General features: G+C 44.9%; 3 protein-coding genes across 3 annotated transcripts; 2 read left to right on the forward strand and 1 right to left on the reverse strand.

The window, feature by feature from the left end:
* Positions 1-8,918: 8,918 nt before the first annotated feature.
* On the forward strand, positions 8,919-9,683 carry LOC311114858 (uncharacterized protein C21orf140 homolog; the record flags this gene model as incomplete). Its single annotated transcript, XM_084190088.1, has 1 exon — positions 8,919-9,683. The coding sequence occupies one exon, from the start codon at positions 8,919-8,921 to the stop codon at positions 9,681-9,683; it is 765 nt and encodes a 254-aa protein (XP_084046214.1).
* Positions 9,684-9,911: 228 nt separating this feature from the next.
* On the reverse strand, positions 9,912-20,066 carry LOC311114856 (uncharacterized protein). Its single transcript, XM_084190086.1, has 5 exons — positions 19,863-20,066; positions 14,907-15,005; positions 11,178-11,324; positions 10,759-10,925; positions 9,912-10,672 (listed from the first exon to the last, which is right to left on the reverse strand). The coding sequence occupies exons 1-5, from the start codon at positions 19,977-19,979 to the stop codon at positions 10,510-10,512; spliced, it is 693 nt and encodes a 230-aa protein (XP_084046212.1). The 5' UTR covers positions 19,980-20,066; the 3' UTR covers positions 9,912-10,509.
* Positions 20,067-20,773: 707 nt separating this feature from the next.
* LOC311114857 (NTF2-related export protein 2-like) lies at positions 20,774-23,592 on the forward strand. Its single transcript, XM_084190087.1, has 4 exons — positions 20,774-20,974; positions 22,410-22,496; positions 22,669-22,813; positions 23,041-23,592. The coding sequence occupies exons 1-4, from the start codon at positions 20,960-20,962 to the stop codon at positions 23,223-23,225; spliced, it is 432 nt and encodes a 143-aa protein (XP_084046213.1). The 5' UTR covers positions 20,774-20,959; the 3' UTR covers positions 23,226-23,592.
* The last annotated feature ends 790 nt before the right edge of the window (positions 23,593-24,382 follow it).

The following is a 24,382-nucleotide window of genomic DNA, read 5'->3' on the forward strand; positions in this document are numbered from 1 at the left end:
TGATATTCCGCAAAAGGTACAGGGATTGGACTGCTGAGGACTGGGGTAAAGTAATTTTCTCTGATGAATCCCCATTCCGATTGTTTGGGGCATCCGGAAAACAGCTTGTCCGGAGAAGACAAGGTGAGCGCTACCATCAGTTCTGTGTCATGCCAACAGTATAGCATCCTGATACAATTAATGTGTGGGGTTGCTTCTCAGCCAAGGGAGTGGGCTCACTCACAATTTTGCCTAAGAACACAGCCATGAATAAAGAATGGTACCAACACATCCTCCGAGAGCAACTTCTCCCAACCATCCAAGAACAGTTTGGTGACGACCAATGCCTTTTCCAGCATGATGGAGCACCTTGCCATAAGGCAAAAGTGATAACTCGGCTCGGGGAACAAAACATCAACATTTTGGGTCCATGGCCAGCAAACTCCCCAGACCTTAATCCCATTGAGAACTTGTGGTCGATCCTCAAGAGGCGGGTGGACAAACAAAAACCCACAAATTCTGACAAACTCCAAGCATTGATTATGCAAGAATGGGCTGCCATTAGTCAGGATGTGGCCCAGAAGTTAATTGACAGCATGCCAGGGCGGATTGCAGAGGTCTTGAAAAAGAAGGGTCAACACTGCAAATATTGACTCTCTGCATAAACTTAATGTAATTGTCAATAAAAGCCTTTGACACTTATGGAATTCTTGTAATTATACTTCAGTATACCATAGTAACATCTGACAAATATATCTCATAACACTGAAGTAGCGAACTTTGTGAAGACCAATACTTGTGTCATTCTCAAAACTTTTGACCACGACTGTATATTAATTTGTGAATATCCATCACCCATTTCGTATGATATGTTACGAATTACAATTCATGTTATATGTAATGAATTTGCTAAACGTTTGATATGTTAGGAATGCTAGCTAGACTCTTCTTAAGTTGTGTACAATCATCGACACGGACTCCAACTTGTAGCACCAGTCATGGAGATTTATTCTGATAGAAACAGCACACAATTGCACGTCATGCAATGCACGGCTCACCATTCAACTCTGCACTCACGCACGCTGGTTTGGTGCTTGTTCACTGAGGCAACGTAGTTACCAAAATAATACAACAATTACAATACACAATATAATATTTTTTACAATGTACCTGATAGAAACAGCACACAATTGCACGTCATGCAATGCACAGCTCATCCTCCAACACTGCACTCAAGCACTGCACAAAATATATGAAACCCCCCCCCCCCCACCAGACACAGTAATTTGCTAGCTAGCATTAGCTGGAATTCTCTACAACAAAATGCACAACAAATATGCACAAAAAACACTGCATCTTATGTGTGGTGTTCTAATAATATTTACAAACAACTTGATATAAATTGTACATTCAAATCATCACTTGTGAGTATAAAAATCACTTTTGATGTACAGTGCTTTGCAACCCACAACCTACTGTTGGTTTGGTGCTTGTTCACTGGGACATTCTAATTTAAACATCCTCCCTCATAAGCAAGCCATGCAAACCAGCCAATAAGATGCCATGTTGAGTAGGTGAAGGCAAAACAAAACAAAAACAAAAACCCATTGGCTTAACAATAAAGTGGCAAGGGGAATCCCCAATATAACCCTGTTACACTCCCCCCTACTGAATTCCACTTGCAAACAAAAATAATAAAAATACAAAACTGCCCTGTGCAAACATACCAGGTACAGAGACACTGAACATATATACAGAATAATCCAGATTAAAAAAATTTTTTTTTAGACCACCTAATAGAGAAAACTAAAAGGTAAAGCTGTGTATATCGAGGATGCAGACCCTGCTTTAAAACAGTCACTAAATAGTCCAGTCATTAAGACTATTCTCCACGAGAATTAGAGTGAAAAGTGGTTGATCAATCCCCTTAGCCCTCATAGGTAAACATGCCTGTTACATGTTAAGTACACTCAGCGACTTTAAAACATCCAAGTAATAAAAGAAACCACCATAAGAGACTTCATCATATCCGTCACATTACCATCCTGTAACCTCTAATCATGACCACAATGATGTAAAAACAAAACAAATTAAAGATGTCAATACCATTGACCCTCTGTATTCACATATTAACCTTCAAGAGCTAACTTTCTGCTGATTCATAATCTCAATCAGTCTTGACACTGGTTTAAATAGTCTTCCTGCCCTTGACATAATACGACCCAGAGTACTGCATAAGGAGTGACAGTGTTGTGTTGCAATAGTGGGTCTGTCTACACAGTCAGTGCGCAACTGATCAGGTAAGGAATGGTCAGAGTTTGGTAGGTCAGTACGGATACTGTAAGCAGGCTGGTCAATTAGCTCACTCAATACACTGTTACAGTCTGGGTCAGATTCTTGAAGACTCTCTGATCGAGGCAGACCTTCCAGCTGCAGTACATCTTCCACAGAATCCAAAGGTGGAATGTTCTGAGCATCCAAGGATCGCACATCACCCTCCAGGCTTGGGTCACCTGTTCCTTCAGAAGGCAACTCAGACACCCACACTTTTGTTCTGCACTCAGCATCCTCATCATCATCACCCACTGCAGTGTCTATGGCAACTGAGACCACAAGGCCATCATTCATGTCCTCAGACTCTGTTAATCCAGACATGTCTGTTCAATCATCAACGGCAGCATGGGGAAGAGAAAGAAAGTTGACTGGCGTTATCAGGTTGAAATGTACCGTCTTCTCCTGTCCAGTGGAGCTGTTCTGAATCTTAAAGGTGTGACTGTCAGTATTCAATCCAGTGACAAGGTAGACGGTATCCTCTCAACAGTCAGCAAGCTACCGCTTTCCACGCTCCCCCTTGTTAGCCAGCAACACTCGATCACCAATCTCCGCTGGTGCTCCTCTGACTCTTCTGTCATACAGGTCAGCATGCCTCTTCAACTGCTTCGCTGCAGATGCCTGTGCTGTATTCATGGCTTCTTTCAGATCTCTCCTCAAGGACTGAACAAACTGGTCGTAGTCAACAACTTCTGGGTTCTCTATGACAGAGCCAAAGACTATGTCAACAGGCAGTCTTGGCGTCCTCCCAAACATTAGCAGGAAAAGGGCAAAGCCTGTGGTCTTGTGGATTGTACAATTGTAAGCAAAAGTAAGGGACTTCAGCGCCTGAGGCCATCTGTGCTTTGCTCTTGTCGGCAGGGCCCGGGTCATGTTTCCCAATGTCCTATTCATCCTTTCGCAGGACCCGTTCCCCATCGGATGGTACGGCTTAGTGTGAGACTTCTGAACACCTGCAACCCTCAAGAGTTTGGCTATTTAGAGCGCTCTCAAAGTTGGCTCCCTGATCTGAGTGTATACGGCGAGGCATCCCGTTGACACAGAAATAGTTGTCCCACAACTGTTGAGCTACAGACTTAGCAGACTGGTTTGGACACAAGAAGGCATGAGCCAACTTGGTAAAGTGGTCAGTAACAACGAGCACATCCAGGGACTTGTTTGAAGAATCTTCTGCAGACCAGAAGTCACACTAGTTCCAGAATCTTCTGCTGACCAGAAGTCACACTAGTTCCAGAATCTTCTGCAGACCAGAAGTCACACTAGTTCCAGAATCTTCTGCAGACCAGAAGTCACACTAGTTCCAGAGGCTCACTAGTTATTATGCTCTCAAGAGGAGCTCTGGCTTCCGGATCAGGAGTTTTGCTCACGACGCATCTCCTGCAGCACTTCACATATTCCTTTACCTCCCTCTCCAGGCCAGACTGTTCTCTGTTGTCCCTGGTGGCCAGCTTCATCATGGACACCCTTCAACACCATTGCTTTCATGGAGGCTGGAACCACATACAGATACACTTTCCTCTTTGTAACCACATTCTTCGAAACACGATTCAGTACACCCATCTTCATGGTCAACTTGTCCCAACACAAAACCTCAACACTCGTGGGCACGCTCTCTCCGGGATGGTCTTCTCCCCCTCTCCACAAAGAAGATCACTCTGCTCATCACATTGTCATCACGCTGCTTACTCATCAGTAGATCGTGTGGCAGGACATCAACATCAGTCTTCTCTGATGGCATTAATGTATGTGGAAGCTGTGGCAACAGCAGTGCATGTGAGCCCACGTCACCCACCCAGCGCCGTGTGAATGAAGACCAGCAACTTCTTGTCTTGATAAAGCACCAGATGGGGGGTCAACAGTAGCCTGGCAGCTAATAACCACCTCGATGGTGTCAGAGGCTTTGTCAAAGGGGTGGTTGGACCAGCGAAACACATCTTGCACTCTGTCTGTGCGCACAGCGTTAGCTTCAGCTAGTAAGGTTTCGTAGGAACCCTTGTCAGGCGATGGAGTGCACTGGGTCGTACGAAGGGCTCTCTGCTCAAAGCATCTGCAGCAAAAAAATTTGGCCCAGGGATGTACTTGATGTCAAACTCCTACGACGCCAGCTTGGCGACCCATCTCTGTTCACAAGCATCAAGCTTCGCTTTGGTCAGGATGTATGTCAAGGGATTATTATCTGGCCATACCGTGAACTGCTGCCCCCGTAACCAGTGGTGGAACTTGTCACAGATAGCCCATTTCATGGCAAAGAACTCAAGCCTGTGCGCAGAATACCTCGACTGCGCATATCTGAGGGACTTGCTCGCGAAGGCTATAGGCCTCGCTGTAGCTCCCTGTTCCTGTACCTGGGACAGCACAGCACCTAAACCGTAGCTGGACACGTCCACCGAGAGTAGAAAGTATTTGTTGAAGTTGGGGTGGGCCAACAAAACCTGGTCCAGTAAGGCTTGCTTTAGCTGGAATAAGGCCTGTCTGACATTCTGCTGTCCAGTCAGCAGCCGTCATCTTCCTGACAGGTGAGTGTCACTTCTTTCTCCAGCCTGGAGCCTTGTGTCCAGTTGTCAATAATAATAATATAATAATAATAATAATATGCCATTTAGCAGACGCTTTTATCCAAAGCGACTTACAGTCATGCGTGCATAAATTTTTTTTGTGTATGGGTGGTCCCGGGGATCGAACCCACTACCTTGGCGTTACAAGCGCCGTGCTCTACCAACTAAGCTACAGAGGACCAATAAATGTGTCGGAAGTCTGGACAAGACAGACAGACAGACAGACAGACAGGCAGGCAGCGTTTCTCAGCCAGTCGAAATCATGAATCAGCTGGCATCATTTTTATGGATATATACAAAGAAATGTCAGTTGAAAAAAGGTCAAACGAAACGAAGTGCAGCTAGTTTGCAGTCTTTCCAGCTTCAGTCAATCCAAAGAGAGGCTTTGCGATGGTCGAGCAACCTTCAATGAACTGTTGGTAATACACCACCATCCCAAGGCATGCCAGTGCCATCTTCCATCAGATCAGCTTCTGTCACTCCTGTAGTCCCCTGTAGCTCAGTTGGTAGAGCATGTAACTCTATGATTATACCAATAAACAATAAAGAATGTTGGTGCACGCGTGCACATATAGGAGGTCCCTTACCCGGCAGAAGGGAATTTTACTTTAACCCCTGCATCGGAGAGTTACAATGTTTCTATCACTTTGCAGCCAACTACCTATAGTAGGACACTGAGTTTCTTATTAATAATATGCCACCTGTTATCCCACATGGCACGATCCCATAATTGTTACAATTACAATAAAAGCCTTAACGAATTTTGTTTATTTACATAGCGAATTGGATTGTCCAACATCAGTTTCAGCATGTATTTATTTAGTCTCCACCTAGAGTGGCCTCTTTCCTCTGCAGTCAGCGACGTTTTCTCTCGGTAGCTGTCCATGGTCCTGAAATCAAATCATCTGCGAGAGACAGAGAGAGCGGAGAGAAAGCGGGGGAGAAATAGAGTGAGAGAGCGAGATTAGGATGTAGTCTATTTAAATCTAAAAAATACAAAGTAAACAGGTGATAGATAATTGAGTAATCTTACAAATTAATGCGAGTGTATGATCAACGCTTACCTTTTATTCAAAGACAAGTTGACTCGTCTAGCCTTCCTGGCAGCAAAAGCATGCACTGCTTGTTGGAGGTTGATTTAGTAAGACAACTCGTGCTCAATTGATATGGTGGCGAGTCCATTGAGTCCACTTGCCACTGTCACCGGTAGTGTGAGAAGAACTCTCAGGGCAACAAAGGCATTGGGATACAAGGAGGCCATTTGGTGTCTGGTTATGTACTCTAGTGCGTCCAGTGGTTTTGCCTCACTGTCCAGTCTCCTGCTCAAGACTTTGAGCTCATTACACAGATCTTTTGCGTCGATGTCCCTGGAATCCCCGAACGTAAGGGCCCTCTCCAGTGTTGCGCAGTCCCTGGTAAGTGCTGCAGTGTCCATGTCCTTGATGGTGGGGATGTTGTACAGGATGCTGAAAATACTGCTGTGCTCTTCGAGCTGCGTAAAGCGCTCGTTGGCGGACTGGATAGCAGATTCAAGAATCTGATTAAAGAAATGTACTTTGAATTTCTGCTGAGGGTCAGTCACAGGCTCATCCTCTCCCTCGTAGCCAAACAGACTCCTCTTCTTCCTGGGACGGACCGTGGGCTGCACTGGGAAACAGAGCACAATACCCTCCTCCTCTGCCAACTCTTTTGCGCTTGCTAAAGCGCCAGCGAAAGCTGCATCGGAGCGGAAGTCTTGGAGGAATACCCTGGTTGAGTTCAGTTGAGCCACTGCTAGTGAAAGGTTAAAACTCACCGCCTGCAAACTCTTACTGGTGATGTTCACTTCGAACAAGATGTCATGCCATTGCGCACATGACCACTGCGCACATGAAGCCAAAGTTGTTCATCTGGCGGAAATGTTGTTTGCCTCCAACCTTGTATACATGTATAAATCTATTGGATGGTGTTAAAAAACTCAGCCGCTTCCAAGCAGCACGATGCTGCATCAGAGAGAACCAGGTTCAGCGAGTGCATGGCACAAAAAAGGCCCTTGGATTGATATCCTGCACTCTCTTTTGAACTCCGCTGTGCCTCCCCCGCAAACTCGCCCCGTTGTCATACCCCTGCCCTCTCATGTCCATGATGGCGATGCCATGTTTCTGTAGTTTTGAGGTAAGCAACTCGGTCATGGCCGCCCTCATTGCGTCAAGCAGTTCACTAAACTCCAGGAAGTGCTCTCTCGTGTGCACTGACCCATCATCCTCGGTTGAAACAAAACGCACCACCATGGTCATCTGCTCTGTTTTGCTCTTGTCTGGTGTGCAGTCCAAAATTATAGAAACATATTTGGCTGCTTTTAGATCATTGCACACTGTCTGCTGGATCTCTTGTGCCAGCATGTCAATGATTTCGTTCTGGATTATTTTACCGAGGTAGTGCACATGTGTTTCTTTGTACTGTACTCTACTTACATGCTCCTTCATGATTCCATCAAAGATACCCAGCATTTCCACAAACTTCAGAAAGTTCCCATTATTTGGCTCGTTCAGCCTATCGGTGGTCCCACGTAACGCAATGTTCTGGGTGGCCATTACGCGTATCAGGGCTATGAGCCTCTGCAGCACCTGCTGCCAGTGGAGAGTCTCTCCGTCAATAGCCCGTTGGGCTTGGGCATCGATAGTTTGCTTGGACACCAGCCTGATCTCCAGCTCCTTCCACATTTGGAAACAATCTAGGTGGTCATGCGACTTCTCATGCGAGCTGAGGAGGTGGCACAGATTCTTCCAGTCCCTGGTTCCATCCCTGACCAAACATAAAAAACAAAACAATCATTTAATTGGCAGATTCATTTTTATTGTTTCACAATTGGATAATCCCATATAAACACACACACATCACCATAGCTACCAAGGATAGTGGGCGTGAACTTCGGGAGAAGCGGGAATCGGGTGAGGGAGTGAACTGCAACAACGCCATGAGCTGGTGGCTGGGGTGTACCTGATAGAAACAGCACACAATTGCACGGCTCACCATCCAACACGGCACTCAAGCACTGCACAAAATATACGAAACCCCCCCACCAGACACAGTAAATTGCTAGCTAGCATTAGCTGGAATTCTCTACAACAAAATGCACAACAAATATGCACAAAAAACACTGCATCTTATGTGTGATGTTCTAATAATATTTACAAACAACTTGATATAAATTGTACATTCAAATCATCACTTGTGAGTATAAAAATCACTTCCGATGTACAGTGCTTTGCAACCCACAACCTACCACTGCGTTGGTGCTTGTTCACTGGGACATTCTAATTTAAACATCCTCCCTCCTAAGCAAGCCATGCAAACCAGCCAATAAGATGCCATGTTGAGTAGGTGAAGGCAAGACAAAACTAAAACCAAAAACCCATTGGCTTAACAATAAAGTGGCAAGGGGAATCACCAATATAACCCTGTTATACTAGGGGTTAGGGTAAGGTTAGTGTTAAGGTTAGGATAAAGGGTTAAGGTTAGGGTCAGGGGAAGGGTTAGCTAAAAGGTTAGAGTTAGGGGAAAATGTAGTAAGTAGTTGAAAAGTTGTTAATTAGCTAAAATGCTAAAGTTGTCCATGATGACATTCGAACTCGCAACCTTTGGGTTGCTAGACATTCACATTATACGCCCACCCATCCACCCCGACCAACCACCCTACTTTCGTTTTGCCTTAAGAAACAATCTGTCTTATGTAACCATACCAAATGTAACATATGATACTACTTTTGGTGTCCCGGATTTACATTTACTATATTACGTCTAGTCTATGACACCAGGCTGAGGCTGCTTCTAGGGCGCCATGACAACTATAGAACTCATGTGCTTTTACATAGGCCTGAAATATGGAAATACATGGAACCTTGAATCATGATTATTTCATCTTCTGATTTAATCAAGCCTAAAGAAGTTTAGGTGACAAGGTGATGGGACAGAACCTCTGCTCGAATATCGACTATATTATGACGCACCTTAGAACTTGTAAATGTGCGCCAGAAGCGTACTCTGTCCTAGACCTATCCAAAAGGCCCGAGGATGCGCCTCAAGCTGCGGAACCTTCTACAGTTCATGTGGAACAGGAGATCCAACAGCGGGCATCAATGTGTGCCATACATCCGCGACATCAGACAGCTGCAGAGCGAGGGCTTCTACCGAGTTTATGTCGGTGAAACCGAGATTCCAGAGGGTCTGATCACCGGTGACATCTCCACGGTAACGGACACCTCCAGCAGCAGACACACCTGGAGCGTCATCCACGCGGGAGGTCAGAGAGGATGGGTCCCCTGGAATTACAAACTACTGTTCCACTGTAGCGGTGTCTCCTCACTGCAGCCTTCAGGGGAAATATTTGAAGAGTTGTGTGGCAGTTTGAGGGAGAACTACGGGAAATGTGCGATAGTGGTGAACAATCAAAGCTGGAGGTCGCCAAGGAAAGGTAACGGTTGTAACTATGTTTTCGCGGGGTACGTTCATCACCTGCCCGAGGCCCCGGTGGATCTCATGCCTATGACCTGCTGCCCGGCGGCGGCGCGCGCGTACGGGCACGAGCTTATTCAAATCCCGTTCCAGTGCGCGCACCTGAGCCCTCTGAACAGCGCGTGGTCCACGGTGAAGTGGTTTGCGACCAACGACAGGGGGAAGTATTCGGAGGCCATCTACGACCGAGACACTCTACATAAATACATCTATTGGAATGAGCTGATGGAGGGAGCTCTGAAGAAGATGACCAACAGGAAATGGGAGGAAGCCTTGTCTCGAGTTAGGAAGAATGAGAATCATTACCTAAATGACAAGCAGTGACAACGGGTTAATTCAGACTATATAAAACAGACGCACATGACATTGCCTAAGGGACTTTTTTTTGGTAAAAGTATAGTGTCCATACGCTGTATGTGAGGGTAGTGCTATGGTCTATGCCAAGAGGTCTGAACATTTATGGCACAGGATAGTGTGCTCACCCCATACTGCAAGGTTATTGATTCAAGCATGGTTCCTGCTCCTCCTCAATCACAACTGTACATTATCAAATGCTATGACACAAAATAGAATTTAATGTAATTTGTTACAGATTATCAATGTATTTGGAATCAAAGGAATGCAATGAATTTACAACCAAATCACATTACATGTTCAGACAGTAAAACATGTTTTAAATAGGCCTGGATATGAACATATAGACGAGGTGATTCATTTAATCAAGTTGTTAAGACACCAACTTATTACATCTTTTAAAAAACAAGGTTTAAGAAGCTGAATTTCTAGAACAGTTTCAAACTTCATACAACATAGGTTGCTCTGGTAAGTAGCTGTAGGGTATTATCATGTTCCAGTCCAGTCAGAATTGCTCTTTCCTCCAACAAAAATGCTTTCATACAGACTATCTCAATAGTCCACAGAGGCCTCCTCCTCATCCCCTCTCCTCACCTCCTCCTACACTGATCTGTAACTGGACTGGTGAAAGTAAAGGACTAGAATATAGAGGATAGGTCAAAGCAATATGGCAGAGTTTATCCTGTTTTCTCAAATCAGTGCAGATGAAGGAGAGATGAGCAGAAAAGGATGGAGAGATGAGGAGAGGAAGCCCCTTTAGACCACGGTCGACTGGATCAGTGTGTGGTCAGATGGATCAGATTTTTCCTCCTTCTACGATCCTCCGCAGCAGTGTGGCCAGACCTCCTTTAGAGATCTGCAATGGCGTCTTCTCCTCCTTGTTCTCTATATAGATGCTGGCTCCGTTCTCCACCAGGAGTTTAGCTGCCTCCACACGCTCCTCGTCACACGCCAGGTGGCTGGGGGAGACGCACATAAATATTTAGCATTATGTAAAAACAGTAGAAAACAGCTTCAATACACACACACACATCCCAGGGCTTACAGTGCAGTGTTTCCCTCAGAGTCCTGTATGTTGGTAGAAGCGCTCTGTTTGAGCAGCAGCTGGATCAGACGGCAGTTGCCCTTGGTTGAGGCTCTGTGTAGGGGAGTAGACGCCAGCTTATCTGTGACGTTAGGGTCTGCTCCACTCTCCAACAACAGGAGGGCGATCTGTGAAGACCAACCATGTGCATTACCATCCAACATAACATGTTACACAGTTCTTATTTTCTGCTTTAATAGCTGCAGAACTATCGTAGCAAAGCCAGGGGAACATAGTTGGTTCTGGCAAGGCTTGAACTAGCAACACTCAATCCCAAGACGGACACACTAGCCACTGTGCCAACCAACTAACCCACCGGAGTAAATCAGATGGCTTCAGAACAGTATTCGTCTGACATTGTGGACCCAGTGTTAGTGTACCTCGTATCTGTCCTTGGAGGCAGCGTAGTGCAGAGGGGTGCAGCCGTTCTGGTTGACTGAGTTCAGCTGGGCTCCTTTGTTTATTAGTGACTTCACTATCTCCTCTCTGCCTGCAGATGCTGCGATGTGGAGGGGAGTCCAACTGGCCTGGGGACAAGAGACGAGACATGACTCTCAGATGGACACAGTAACTTCTTCTTCTAGGATAGTCGTGTAGTGATAGAGGGAGTAACAGCCTGAGCAGGCATGAACCAGCGGCTCAGTGGTTAGAGTACAGTGCATTTGGAAAGTATTCAGACTCCTAGACTTTTTCCACATTTTGTTACATTACAGCCTTATTCTAAAATGGATTTAAATTATTTTTTTCCTTCATAAATCTACACACAATACCCCATAATGACAAAGTGAAGAGGTTTTTAGAAAGTTTTGCAAATGTATAAAAAATATAAATACTTTATTTACGTAAGTATTCAGACCCTTTGACGTGAGACTCTAAATTGAGCTCAGGTGCATCCTGTTCCCATTGATCATCCTTGAGATGTTTCTACAACTTGGAGTCCACCTGTGGTAAATTCAATTGATTGGACATGATTTGGAAAAGGCACACACCTGTCTATATAAGGTCCCACAGTTAACAGTACATGTCAGAGCAAAAACCAAGCCATGAGGTCGAAGGAATTGTCCGTAGAGCTCCGAGACCGGATTGTGTCATGGCACAGATCTGGGGAAGGGTACCAAAAAATGTCTGCAGAATTGAAGGTCCCCAAGAACACAGTGGCCTCCATCATTCTTAAATGGAAGAAGTTTGGAACCACCAAGACTCTTCCTAGAGCTGCCCGCTCGGCCAAACTGAGTAATCAGGGGAGAAGGGTCAGGGACGTGACCAAGAACCCAATGGTCACTCTGACAGAGCTCCAGAATTCCTCTGTGGAGATGGGAGAACCTTCCAGAAGGACAACCATCTCTGCAGCACTCCAACAATCAGGCCTTTATGGTAGAGTGGCCAGACGGAAGCCACTCCTCAGTAAAAGGCACATGACAGCCCGATTGGAGTTAGCCAAAAGGCACCTAAAGGACTCAGACCATGGAGAAACAAGATTATCTGGTCTGATGAAACCAAGACTGAACTCTTTGGCCTGAATGCCAATCGTCACGTCTGGAGGAAACTTGGCATCATCCCTACGGTGAAGCATGGTGGTGGCAGCATCATGCTGTGAGGATGTTTTTCAGCGAAAGGGACTGGGAGACTAGTCAGGATCGAGGGAACGATGAACGGAGCAACGTACAGAGAGAGATCCTTGATAAAAACCTGCTCCAGAGCGCTCAGGACCTCAGACTGGGGCGAAGGTTCACCTTCCAACAGGACAACGACCCTAAGCACAGAGCCAAGACAACGCAGGAGTGGCTTCGGGACAAGTCTCTGAATGTCCTTGAATGACCCAGCCAGAGCCCGGACTTGAACCCGATCTAACATCTCTGGAGAGACCTGAAAATTGCGGTGCAGCGACGCTCCCTATCCAACCTGACAGAGCTTGAGAGCATCTAGAGAGCAGAATGGGAGAAACTCCCAAAATACAGGTGTGCCAAGCTTGTAGCTTCATACCAAAAAAGACTTGAGGCTGTAATCGCTGCCAAAGGTGCTTCAACAAAGTACTGGGTAAAGGGTCTGAATACTTATGTAAATGTGATATTTCCGGGGGTTTTTTATTTTATAAACTTGCACAAATTTCTAAAAACCTGTTTTTGCTTTGTCATTACGGGGTATCGTGTGTAGATTGACGAGGGGAAAAAACAATTTAATCAATTTTAGAATAAAGCTGTAACGTAACAAAATGTGGAAAAAGTCAAGGGGTCTGAATAATTTCCGAATGCACATCTCTTGTAACATACAGGTCCAGAGTCTCCAAACCTCTTGGCAGAGGCCGTAGAAATAGACTTGCATTTAGGGGAAACTACCACTAAAGATACTTACAGTGGGGAGAACAAGTATTTGATACACTGCCGATTTTGCAGGTTTTCCTACTTACAAAGCATGTAGAGGTCTGTAATTTTTATCATAGGTACACTTCAACAGACGGACTTTAAAACAAAAATCCAGAAAATCACATTGTATGATTTTTAAGTAATTCATTTGCATTTTATTGCATGACATAAGTATTTGATACATCAGAAAAGCAGAACTTAATATTTGGTACAGAAACCTTTGTTTGCAATTACAGAGATCATACGTTTCCTGTAGGTCTTGACCAGGTTTGCACACACTGCAGCAGGGATTTTGGCCCACTCCTCCATACAGACCTTCTCCAGATCCTTCAGGTTTCGGGGCTGTCGCTGGGCAATACAGACTTTCAGCTCCCTCCAAAGATGTTCTATTGGGTTCAGGTCTGGAGACTGGCTAGGCCACTCCAGGACCTTGAGATGCTTCTTACGGAGCCACTCCTTAGTTGCCCTGGCTGTGTGTTTCGGGTCGTTGTCATGCTGGAAGACCCAGCCACGACCCATCTTCAATGCTCTTACTGAGGGAAGGAGGTTGTTGGCCAAGATCTTGCGATACATGGCCCCATCCATCCTCCCCTCAATACGGTGCAGTCGCCCTGTCCCCTTTGCAGAAAAGCATCCCCAAAGAATGATGTTTCCACCTCCATGCTTCACGGTTGGGATGGTGTTCTTGGGGTTGTACTCATCCTTCTTCTTCCTCCAAACACGGCGAGTGGAGTTTAGACCAAAAAGCTATATTTTTGTCTCATCAGACCACATGACCTTCTCCCATTCCTCCTCTGGATCATCCAGATGGTCATTGGCAAACTTCAGACGGGACATGCGCTGGCTTGAGCAGGGGGACCTTGCGTGCGCTGCAGGATTTTAATCCATGACGGCGTAGTGTGTTACTAATGGTTTTCTTTGAGACTGTGGTCCCAGCTCTCTTCAGGCCATTGACCAGGTCCTGCCGTGTAGTTCTGGGCTGATCCCTCACCTTCCTCATGATCATTGATGCCCCACGAGGTGAGATCTTGCATGGAGCCCCAGACCGAGGGTGATTGACCGTCATCTTGAACTTCTTCCATTTTCTAATAATTGCGCCAACAGTTGTTGCCTTCTCACCAAGCTGCTTGCCTATTGTCCTGTAGCCCATCCCACCCTTGTGCAGGTCTACAATTGTATCCCTGATGTCCTTACACAGCTCTCTGGTCTTGGCCATTGTGGAGAGGTTGGAGTCTGTTTGATTGAGTGTGTGGACAGGTGTCTTTTATACAGGTAACGAGTTCAAACAGGTGCAGTTAATACAGGTAATGAGTGGAGAACAGGAGGGCTTCTTAAAGAAAAACTAACAGGTCTGTGAGAGACGGAATTCTTACTGGTTGGTAGGTGATCAAATACTTATGTCATGCAATAAAATGCAAATGAATTACCTAAAAATCATACAATGTGATTTTCTGGATTTTTAGATTCCGTCTCTCATAGTTGAAGTGTACCTATGATAAAAATTACAGACCTCTACATGCTTTGTAAGTAGGAAAACCTGCAAAATCGGCAGTGTATCAAATACTTGTTCTCCCCACTGTATAACCAACTCCCCTATTCATCTGTGTTACTACACTACATTAACATTCAATAGATCAAACATCCACTTACAAGATCAACTGTAGACCAATTTAAAATAAAATTATTGCAATGCAACCTGTCAATATAATTGTCCAATGTTGCAGACAATGACTTTGCAATATTTACATCATCTTGCTGGTTGACTTCCACCCCCAGATCCAGCAGGAACTCTACGATCTTGATGTGTCCAGCCGAGCAGGCCCAGTGGAGAGCGGTCCTTTGGTCCTGGGAGAGGGGAAGAGCACAGGAGACCGGAGGAATAAGGAAGGGGACATGTGGATGTATCAGCAAATGTACACTACATGACCAAAAGTATGCGGACACCTGCTCGTTGATCATCTCATTCCAAAATCATAGGGATTAATTGCGTGGCCAAGCACGACTCCAACATGGAATAGTCTTCATTTCTCAGAACAAGAATAGACTGACGAGTTTCAGAAGAAAGTTATTTGTTTCTGGCCATTTTGAGCCTGTAATCGAACCCACAATTGCTGATGCTCCAGATACTCAACTATTCTCAAGAAGGCCAGTTTTATTGCTTCTTTAAAATCAGCACAACAGTTTTCAGCTGTGCAAACATAATTGCAAAAGGGTTTTCTAATGATCAATTAGCCTTTTAAAATGATAAACTTGGATTAGCAAACACAATGTGCCATTGGAACACAGGACTGTTGGTTGCTGATAATGGGCCTCTGTACGCCTACGTAGATATTCAATTTTTTAGAAAGCAGCCGTTTACAGCTACAACAGCCATTTACAACATTAACAATGTCTACACTGTATTTCTGATCAATTTGATGTTATTTTAATGGACAAAAAAATTGCTTTTCTTTCGAAAACAAGGACATTTCTAAGTGAACCCAAACTTTTGAACGGTAGTGTACATGTTTCAAGTAGACCACCATAGTCCCTGTGAAAGTGAAGGTAACCTGCCTAAAAGACTACCACCCCGTAGCACTTACGTCAGTAGCCATGAAATGCTTTGAAAGGCTGGTCATGGCTCACATCAACACCATCATCCCGGAAACCCTAGACCCACTCCAATTCGCATACCACCCCAACAGATCCACAGAATCGCAATCGCACTCCACACTGCCCTTTCCCACCTGGACAAAAGGAACACCTATGTGAGAATGCTGTTCATTGACTACAGCTCAGCGTTCAACACCATAGTGCCCACAAAGCTCATCACTAAGCTAAGGACCTTGGGACTAAACACCTCCCTCTGCAACTGGATCCTGGACTTCCTGACGGGCCGCCCCCTGGTGGTAAGGGTAGGCAATGACACATCTGATCCTCAACACGGGTGCGTGCTTAGTCCCTCCTGTACTCCCTGTTCACCCACGACTGCGTGGCCAAATATGACTCCAACACCATCATTAAGTTTGCTGACGACACAATAGTGGTAGGCCTGATCACAGACAACGATGAGACAGCCTATAGGGAGGAGGTCAGAGACCTGGCAGTGTGGTGCCAGGACAACAACCTCTCCCTCAACGTGAGCAAGACAAAGGAGATGATCATGGACTACAGGAAAAGGGAAGGCCGAACACGCCCCCATTCACATCGACGGGGCTGTAGTGGAGCGGGTCGAGAGTTTCAAGTTCCTTGGTGTCCACATCACCAACAAACTATCATGGTCCAAACACACCAAGACAGTCGTGAAGAGGGCATGACAACACCTTTTTCCCCTCAGGAGACTGAAAAGATTTGGCATGGGTCCCCAGATCCTCAAAAAGTTATACAGCTGCACCATGGAGAGCATCCTGACTGGTTGCATCACCGCCTGGTATGGCAACTGCTCGGCCTCCGACCGTAAGGCGCTACAGAGGGTGCTACAGAGCTTCCTGCCTTCCAGGACCTATATACCAGGCGGTGTCAGAGAAAGGCCCAAAAAATTGGCAAAGACTCCAGTCACCAAAGTCATAGACTGTTCTCTCTGCTACCACACGGCAAGTGGTACCGGAGCGCCAAGTCTAGGTCCAAAAGGCTTCTCAACAGCTTCTACCCCCAAGCAATAAGACTGCTGAACAATTAATCAAATGGACACCCAGATTATTTACATTGACCCCACCCTGCTACTCGCTGTTTATTATCTATTCATAGTCACTTTACCCCTACCTACAGTGAGGGAAAAAAGTATTTGATCCCCTGGTGAATTTGTACGTTTGCCCACTGACAAAGAAATGATCCGTCTATAATTTTAATGGTAGGTTTATTTGAACAGTGAGAGACAGAATAACAACAAAAAAATCCAGAAAAACGCATGTCAAAAATGTTATAAATTGATTTGCATTTTAATGAGGGAAATAAGTATTTCACCCCCTCTCAAATCAGAAAGATTTCTGGCTCCCAGGTGTCTTTTATACAGGTAACGAGCTGAGATTAGGAGCACACTCTTAAAGGGAGTGCTCCTAATCTCAGTTTGTTACCTGTATAAAAGACACCTGTCCACAGAAGCTATCAATCAATCAGATTCCAAACTCTCCACCATGGCCAAGACCAAAGAGCTCTCCAAGGATGTCAGGGACAAGATTGTAGACTTACACAAGGCTGGAATGGACTACAAGACCATCGCCAAGCAGCTTGGTGAGAAGGTGACAACAGTTGGTGCGATTATTCGCAAATGGAAGAAACACAAAATAACTGTCAATCTCCCTCGGCCTGGGGCTCCATGCAAGATCTCACCTCGTGGAGTTGCAATGATCATGAGAACGGTGAGGAATCAGCACAGAACTACACAGGAGGATCTTGTCAATGATCTCAAGGCAGCTGGTACCATAGTCACCAAGAAAACAATTGGTAACACACTACGCCGTGAAGGACTGAAATCCTGCAGCACCCGCAAGGTCCCCCTGCTCAAGAACGCACATATACATGCCTGTCTGAAGTTTGCCAATGAACATCTGAATGATTCAGAGGAGAACTGGGTGAAAGTTTTGTGGTCAGATGAGACCAAAATTGAGCTCTTTGGCATCAACTCAACTCGCCGTGTTTGGAGGAGGAGGAATGCTGCCTATGACCCCAAGAACACCATCCCCACCGTCAAACATGGAGGTGGAAACATTATGCTTTGGGGGTGTTTTTCTGCTAAGGGGACAGGACAACTTCACTGCATCAAAGGGACGATGGACAGGGCCATGTACCGTCAAATCTTGGGTGAGAACCTCCTTCCCTCAGCCGGGGCATTGAAAAAAGGGTCGTGGATGGGTATTCCAGCATGACAAATGACCCAAAACACACAGCCAAGGCAACAAAGGAGTGGCTCAAGAATAAGCACATTAAGGTCCTGGAGTGGCCTAGCCAGTCTCCAGACCTGAATCCCATAGAAAATCTGTGGAGGGAGCTGAAGGTTTGAGTTGCCAAACATTCAGCCTCGAAACCTTAATGACTTGGAGAAGATCTGCAAAGAGGAGTGGGACAAAATCCCTCCCGAGATGTGTGCAAACCTGGTGGCCAACTACAAGAATCGTCTGACCTCTGATTGCCAACAAGGGTTTTGTCACCAAGTACTAAGTCATGTTTTGCAGAGGGGTCAAATACTTATTTTCCTCATTAAAATGCAAATCAATTCATAACATTTTTGACATGCGTTTTTCTGGATTTTTTTGTTGTTATTCTGTCTCTCACTGTTCAAAAAACCTACCATTAAAATTATAGACTGATCATTTCTTTGTCAGTGGGCAAACGAACAAAATCAGCAGGGGATCAAATACTTTTTCCCCTCACTACATGTACAAATGACCTGGACTAACCTGTTCCCCAGCACATTGACTCGGTACCGGTACTCCCTGTATATAGCCTCGTTATTGTTATTGTGTTACTTTTTATTAGTTTAATTAGTAAATATTTTCTTAACTATTTCTTGAACTGCATTTTTTGTTAAGGGCTTGTAAGTAAGCATTTCACGATAAGGTCTACACCCGTTGTATTCGGCACATTTTGATTTGCTTCCATTCAGCCACAAGAGCATTAGTGAGGTCGGGCACTGATGTTGGGCAATTAGGCCTGGCTCGCAGTCAGCGTTCCAATTCATCCCAAAGATGTTCGATGGGGTTGAGCTCAGGGCTCTGTGCAGGTCAGTCAAGTTCTTCCACACCGATCTCGATAAACCATTTCTGTATGGACCTTGAATTGTGCACAGGGGCATTGTCATGCTGAAACAGGAAAGGGCCTTCCTCAAACTATTGCCACAAAGTTGGTAGCACAGAATCGTCTAGAACGTCATTGTATGCTGTAGCATTAAGATTTTCCTTCACTGGAACTAAGGGGCCAAGCCCGAACCATGAAAAATAGCCCCAGACCATTATTCCTCCTCCACCAAACTTTACAGTTGGCACTATGCATTCGGGCATGTAGAGTTCTCCTGGCATCCGCCACACCCAGATTCGTCCGTTGGCCTGCCAGATGGTATAGCGTGATTCATCACTCCAGAGAACGCGTTTCCACTGCTCCAGAGTCCAATGGCGGCGAGCTTTACACCACTACAGATGAGGCTTGGCATTGCGCATGGTGATCTTAGGCTTGTGTGTGGCTGCTCGGCCATGGAAACCCATTTCATGAAGCTCCCGACTAAAAGTTATTTTGCTGACTTTGCTTCCAGAGGCAGTTTGGAACTCGGTAGTGAGTGTTGCAACCGAGGGACAGATGATTTTTACACGCTTCAGCACTCGGTAGTCCCGTTCTGTGAGCTTGTGTGGCCTACCGCTTCACGGCTGAGCCGTTGTTGCTCCTAGACATTTCCACTTCACAATAACAGCACTTTCAGTTGACCGGGGCAGAAATTTCACAAACTGCAGGGCAGATATTTTATGAACTGACTTGTTGGTTGACAGTGCCACGTTGAAAGTCACTAAGCTCTACAGTTAGGCAATTATACTGCCAATGTTTGTCTATGGAGATTGCATGAATGTGTGCTCGATTTTATACACCTGTCAGCAACAGGTGTGGCTGAAATAGCCGAATCCACTAATTTGAAGGGTGTCCACATACGTTTGAATATATAGTGTAACAGCTAACTGACTGACTACTGCCTGAAGCAGCTAGCTAGCTGGTAATTAATTTCAAGTAAAGATCATTTACCTGGTCCGTTTTGCAAGCGAGCGATTTATCCGTTAAAATGCATGCCTTTAATTTGTCAAATTCACCAGTGAAGGCTAAATTACAGACTTCCACATTTGAAACAGTTTGCTCCATCATGAACAATAGCTAGCTCAACTCACTAAACGGTTAATTTGACTGAAATAAACAGCAACATGACTCAGGAAATTACCTAGATTCTATTTCCGGGGTAAGTGCGCTTAAATTGAGGTTTCAGAATAAAAGCCCCCAACAGTATGGTGGGAATTTTGCTCCACTATTTGTAGAGGGACCGAAATAGCTGCGCTGTGGATTATTATTTATTTTTTTATGATGGGAAAGGGTGAAACTACTGGAATTCCAGTGTTGGTAGAATGAAACGTCACAGTTGTATCAAGTAAAGAAACCCCAAATGTCCTAGGTGGATGGATAAGAGCGTCTGCTAAATGACGAAAAAAATGATAGGGCCGGCAATTGCATTGGGGAACGTCCCTCCGTGGCTGTTTCCGAAACCAAGTGTAGATGTGGATATGATTGAGGGCAGGAGAGACGGTGTGTGGAGAGATATATAGATAATCGTTTTATTCATTTTTATATACAGATGGTTCAATGGATCAAGTCAGTGGTAGGGTGGGGGCAGGGGTGTATTTACCAGATTTCAATGTTAGAGTATGTAAGCGGTTAACTGATTATGTGTCAGTGTATGCGGCCGAGTTGATGGCCATGATTCTAGGTTTGAGATAGGGGGAGTAGGTGAAACCACTCAGTGTTGATCTGCTCTGATTGGGCTGCAGTGTTTCAGTAGTGTGAAGACTGGTAGGGTCGGATAGGGGAGACTTGTTTGTGGAGATGATGGTGTTGCAATATGATTGGAAATGATGGGAGTGCAAATGACTTTTATTTTGAAGAAACATGATGTATGACCAGCGGAAGTAATTACGTCACACGCTCGTCGACTTAAAAATAATGTTGAATCGCACTCATTTTCATAAACATCGTGGTTTTGAAGTTGCGTGCTGTGGTATATGATATATCTCTGAAATGTAGAAATTGCCTGTCCATTTGACGACAAGGAAATACCACAGAAAAGCTCTACAGCTATGGCTGCAACAGTTGTAAGTTTATTGGCTAGTTAGCTAACTAGAATAAGCTAACTAACGTTAGCTAGCCTCGTGTTCTTTGTTGTAGCTACGTTTTTAGTTGTTGGGTTATACATTTGTAAAGATACCTAACTACACCACTTGGCCTACACTACACCTTCACAAACCCTAAATGTGAACAGCGGGACACTTCACAAAAGCCTGATACTGTGGGATTATCCCACTGGTGCCACCAATGCAGCCGTTTATTTTCAGCAAACTTAACATGTGTAAATGTTTGTATGAACGTAACAAGATTCAACAACTGAGACATAAACTGAACAAGTTCTCTGTAGTTCAATTGGTAGAGCATGGCTCTTGTAACGCCAGGGTAGTGGGTTCGATCCCCGGAACCACCCATACGTAAAAATGTATGCACACATGACTGTAAGTCGCTTTGGATAAAAGCGTCTGCTAAATGGCATACAAAGTTCCACAGACGTGACTAACAGAAATTGAATAATGTGTCCCTGAACAAAGGAGGGGAGGGGGGGGGGGGTCAAAAGTAACAGTCAGTATCTGGTGTGGCCACCAGCTGCATTAAGTACTGCAGTGCATCTCCTCATGGACTGCACCAGATTTGCCAGTTCTTGCTGTGAGATGTTACCCCACTGCCACCTACCTAAAGGCCTTCATCATGGTGAACTGCCACCTACCTACAGGCCTTCATCATGGTGAACTGCCACCTACCTACAGGCCTTCATCATGGTGAACTGCCACCTACCTACAGGCCTTCATCATGGTGAACTGCCACCTACCTACAGGCCTTCATCATGGTGAACTGCCACCTACCTACAGGCCTTCATCATGGTGAACTGCCACCTACCTACAGGCCTTCATCATGGTGAACTACCACCTACCTACAGGCCTTCATCATGGTGAACTGATACCTAGTGACATTCTTACAGCGCAAGCTCACTACTACCTCCTGTGCCATAATTTGAATTAGATCTGAGGAAGACTGGTCTCCCTGTAACCCAGGGGTGGGCAATCATTTCAGCTGGAGGGCCACATCGAGATTTCAAAATTCAGGGGAGGGCTGCACAGATTTTTCTAGGGACCAATTTATTCGTCAGAAGCAATTTGCGGGCCACAAAAAGGCCAGTTATTTTAAAACTGATAGGCCCATTATAATTTTTACATACTTTATATCTAGTTTTAGACATTCAAGAGTGGCCTGAAGTGTTTTTTAAAACCTAAAATCACATACCCCTGCTGTAACCCTTGGCCCTGTAACAGCAGGGTTGCTATGGTCTGACACAGATCCTATTGAATTAAATTAGTTATAATATTTAATTATATGGTCTGACTATTCCCCCTAAAAAAGATTCTAAGGCATATCTCTGTATTGACCAAGTTTTTGTTAATGGCTGTCATTCATAATCAATCACACCTCTTGTCCCTTCTCCAGGATTTCAGGACCCACGTTGACGCGTCATGCAGGTATTCAGAGGAGTTCACCAACATATATTATGACTGCATGGACAAGAAAAGGAGGGTAGGTACTGATTCATCTGGGCTCTGTGTGAATGCACTGAACCACAGCGGTTCCACAGGTACCAACACCTCCCTTGGTATCCCTACTTTGGGAAAACACTTCTTTGTGAGTGTCTTGAAATATCTCAACTGTAGCTAGATGGCTAACTCCCATACTGTTGATCTTCACCCAGAACTTGATGCGGCTCTACCTGGACAAAGCGACCCTGGTCTGGAATGGGAATGCTGTGTCAGGGCAGGCTGCTCTCGGGGAGTTCTTTGAGTCGCTTCCCTCCAGCGAGTTCAGTATCCAGACTCTGGACTGTCAGCCAGTGCACGGTGAGATTCTTTCCCTCAATTCTTATTGGGATTTCTTCAGTTACAATGTAAACAATGATTGAATCGTATGCACGTGATATTATAAATTCCGTTAAACATGGGAACATGTTTTTAGAGGTAGAAATATATAGACCCATTTTAAATAATCACACAATAGAGAAACAGAATGTGATGAGGATGGTGGAACGAGGCCAACACCACTTTCCCCTCTTCATATTCCCATACAGAACAGGCAACCCAGGGCCAGACCACGCTGCTGGTGGTGACGGCAGGACAGGTGAAGTTTGACGGACAAAAGCAGCGCTACTTCAATCAGAACTTCCTCCTCACAGCCCAGGTGTCGCCCACCAGTGATCAGCCTGTCTGGAAGATCGCCAGTGACTGTTTCCGCTTCCAGGACTGGAATAGCTGAGGCCTACTTTAATCTGGTTTCAGGGTCCTGTTCATTAGGGCACACAATAGCAAAACAAATTGCAACGGGCTACGAAAAACAAGCGTTTTCTTATTGGACAAGTTTGTCTGTTTGGTGCCTAATGAGTAGAACCCTGCTTTAAGATGTTTGGTCTTTTTTTATGCCAGTATGTACCAGTCTTATAATAGATGGTAAATCTGTCCTTTTCTTTGATGGAAATGAAGGTACTGTGTGCCTAAAGTCTTTTGTAATAAAATAAATGTAACGAAGTAGTCAAATACTAAACATTTTTATTCACCACAATGTCCCCCAAAGCATGTGACCCCTGGAATGAAATAACTGTTTACGAATACATTATGTCAAAATATCTTACAAGCCTCATAACATTACTTTCAGTATTCGGGTAAAGAAACATGAATTGCTGTTTCCTATGTGGGTATTGTTCTAGTCAAATTAAATATGCAGTGCATTACAGTGGAATGTAAACCTCTGTTCCTATTCTGAGAGAGGGAGTAACGTTATGGGTTAGGGAATGCTAATGGACTGTATGTTCTCTGTGGAGTTATAAGGTGCACACAGAAGGATACGGTTTAAACATTTAGTAATAATTTGGAGATCAAGATAATACATTTAACCTGAGAGGAAAACATGCCGAATAATATATATACGTTTCCTGAGTGACACGTTTGGTGCGACATATGCTAAGCAAAACGAACCAAATAACATATAGAAAGAGGAGGAAGGGAAGCCCTACTAAAGTACACAATAGTAAATGTTGGTAGACAGAAGGTGCTCTTTGGTCAAAGGATGCCATGGGAGCCTGCTACAGCCCTTCCTACGCTGGTTTGTACTTGGGTAAATGGGAAAATGACTTCATTTTGGATCCTTCTAATAACCATTTCTTTGACCAGATTATATGGTGGGGACGCTATATTGATGTTTGCCTGTTTTGGTCCGGCTCAGAAAATGGACTTATTTCCTTCCAATACCTTAACAGCATTAATCCTAACATCAAACTAACTATGGAGTACAGCGAGGATAACATTCATTTTTTGGACCTCGACATTAGTAAAAATGACAAAGGTTGTTTGCACACATCAATCTTTAGGAAGCCTACAGATGGGACTACCATTCTGAGGGCAGACAGCTTCCACCCC

Source organism: Coregonus lavaretus (genome assembly GCF_964263955.1).
Source record: "Coregonus lavaretus genome assembly, contig: HAP1_SCAFFOLD_637, whole genome shotgun sequence".
NCBI classification, from domain to species: Eukaryota; Metazoa; Chordata; class Actinopteri; order Salmoniformes; family Salmonidae; genus Coregonus; species Coregonus lavaretus.

Excerpts from the sequence above, each read along its gene's own strand:
- LOC311114856 (XM_084190086.1), bottom strand. The coding sequence starts at position 19,979 with ATGATGGAGCAAACTGTTTCAAATGTGGAAGTCTGTAATTTAGCCTTC. Across the intron at positions 11,325-14,906 it reads AAGTCAACCAGCAAGATGAT|GCCAGTTGGACTCCCCTCCA; the intron begins GTAAATATTGCA and ends TCTTGTCCCCAG. Across the intron at positions 10,673-10,758 it reads TCTGAGGGAAACACTGCACT|CCACCTGGCGTGTGACGAGG; the intron begins GTAAGCCCTGGG and ends CGTCTCCCCCAG.
- LOC311114857 (XM_084190087.1), top strand. Across the intron at positions 22,497-22,668 it reads GCATGGACAAGAAAAGGAGG|AACTTGATGCGGCTCTACCT; the intron begins GTAGGTACTGAT and ends ATCTTCACCCAG. Across the intron at positions 22,814-23,040 it reads GGACTGTCAGCCAGTGCACG|AACAGGCAACCCAGGGCCAG; the intron begins GTGAGATTCTTT and ends ATTCCCATACAG.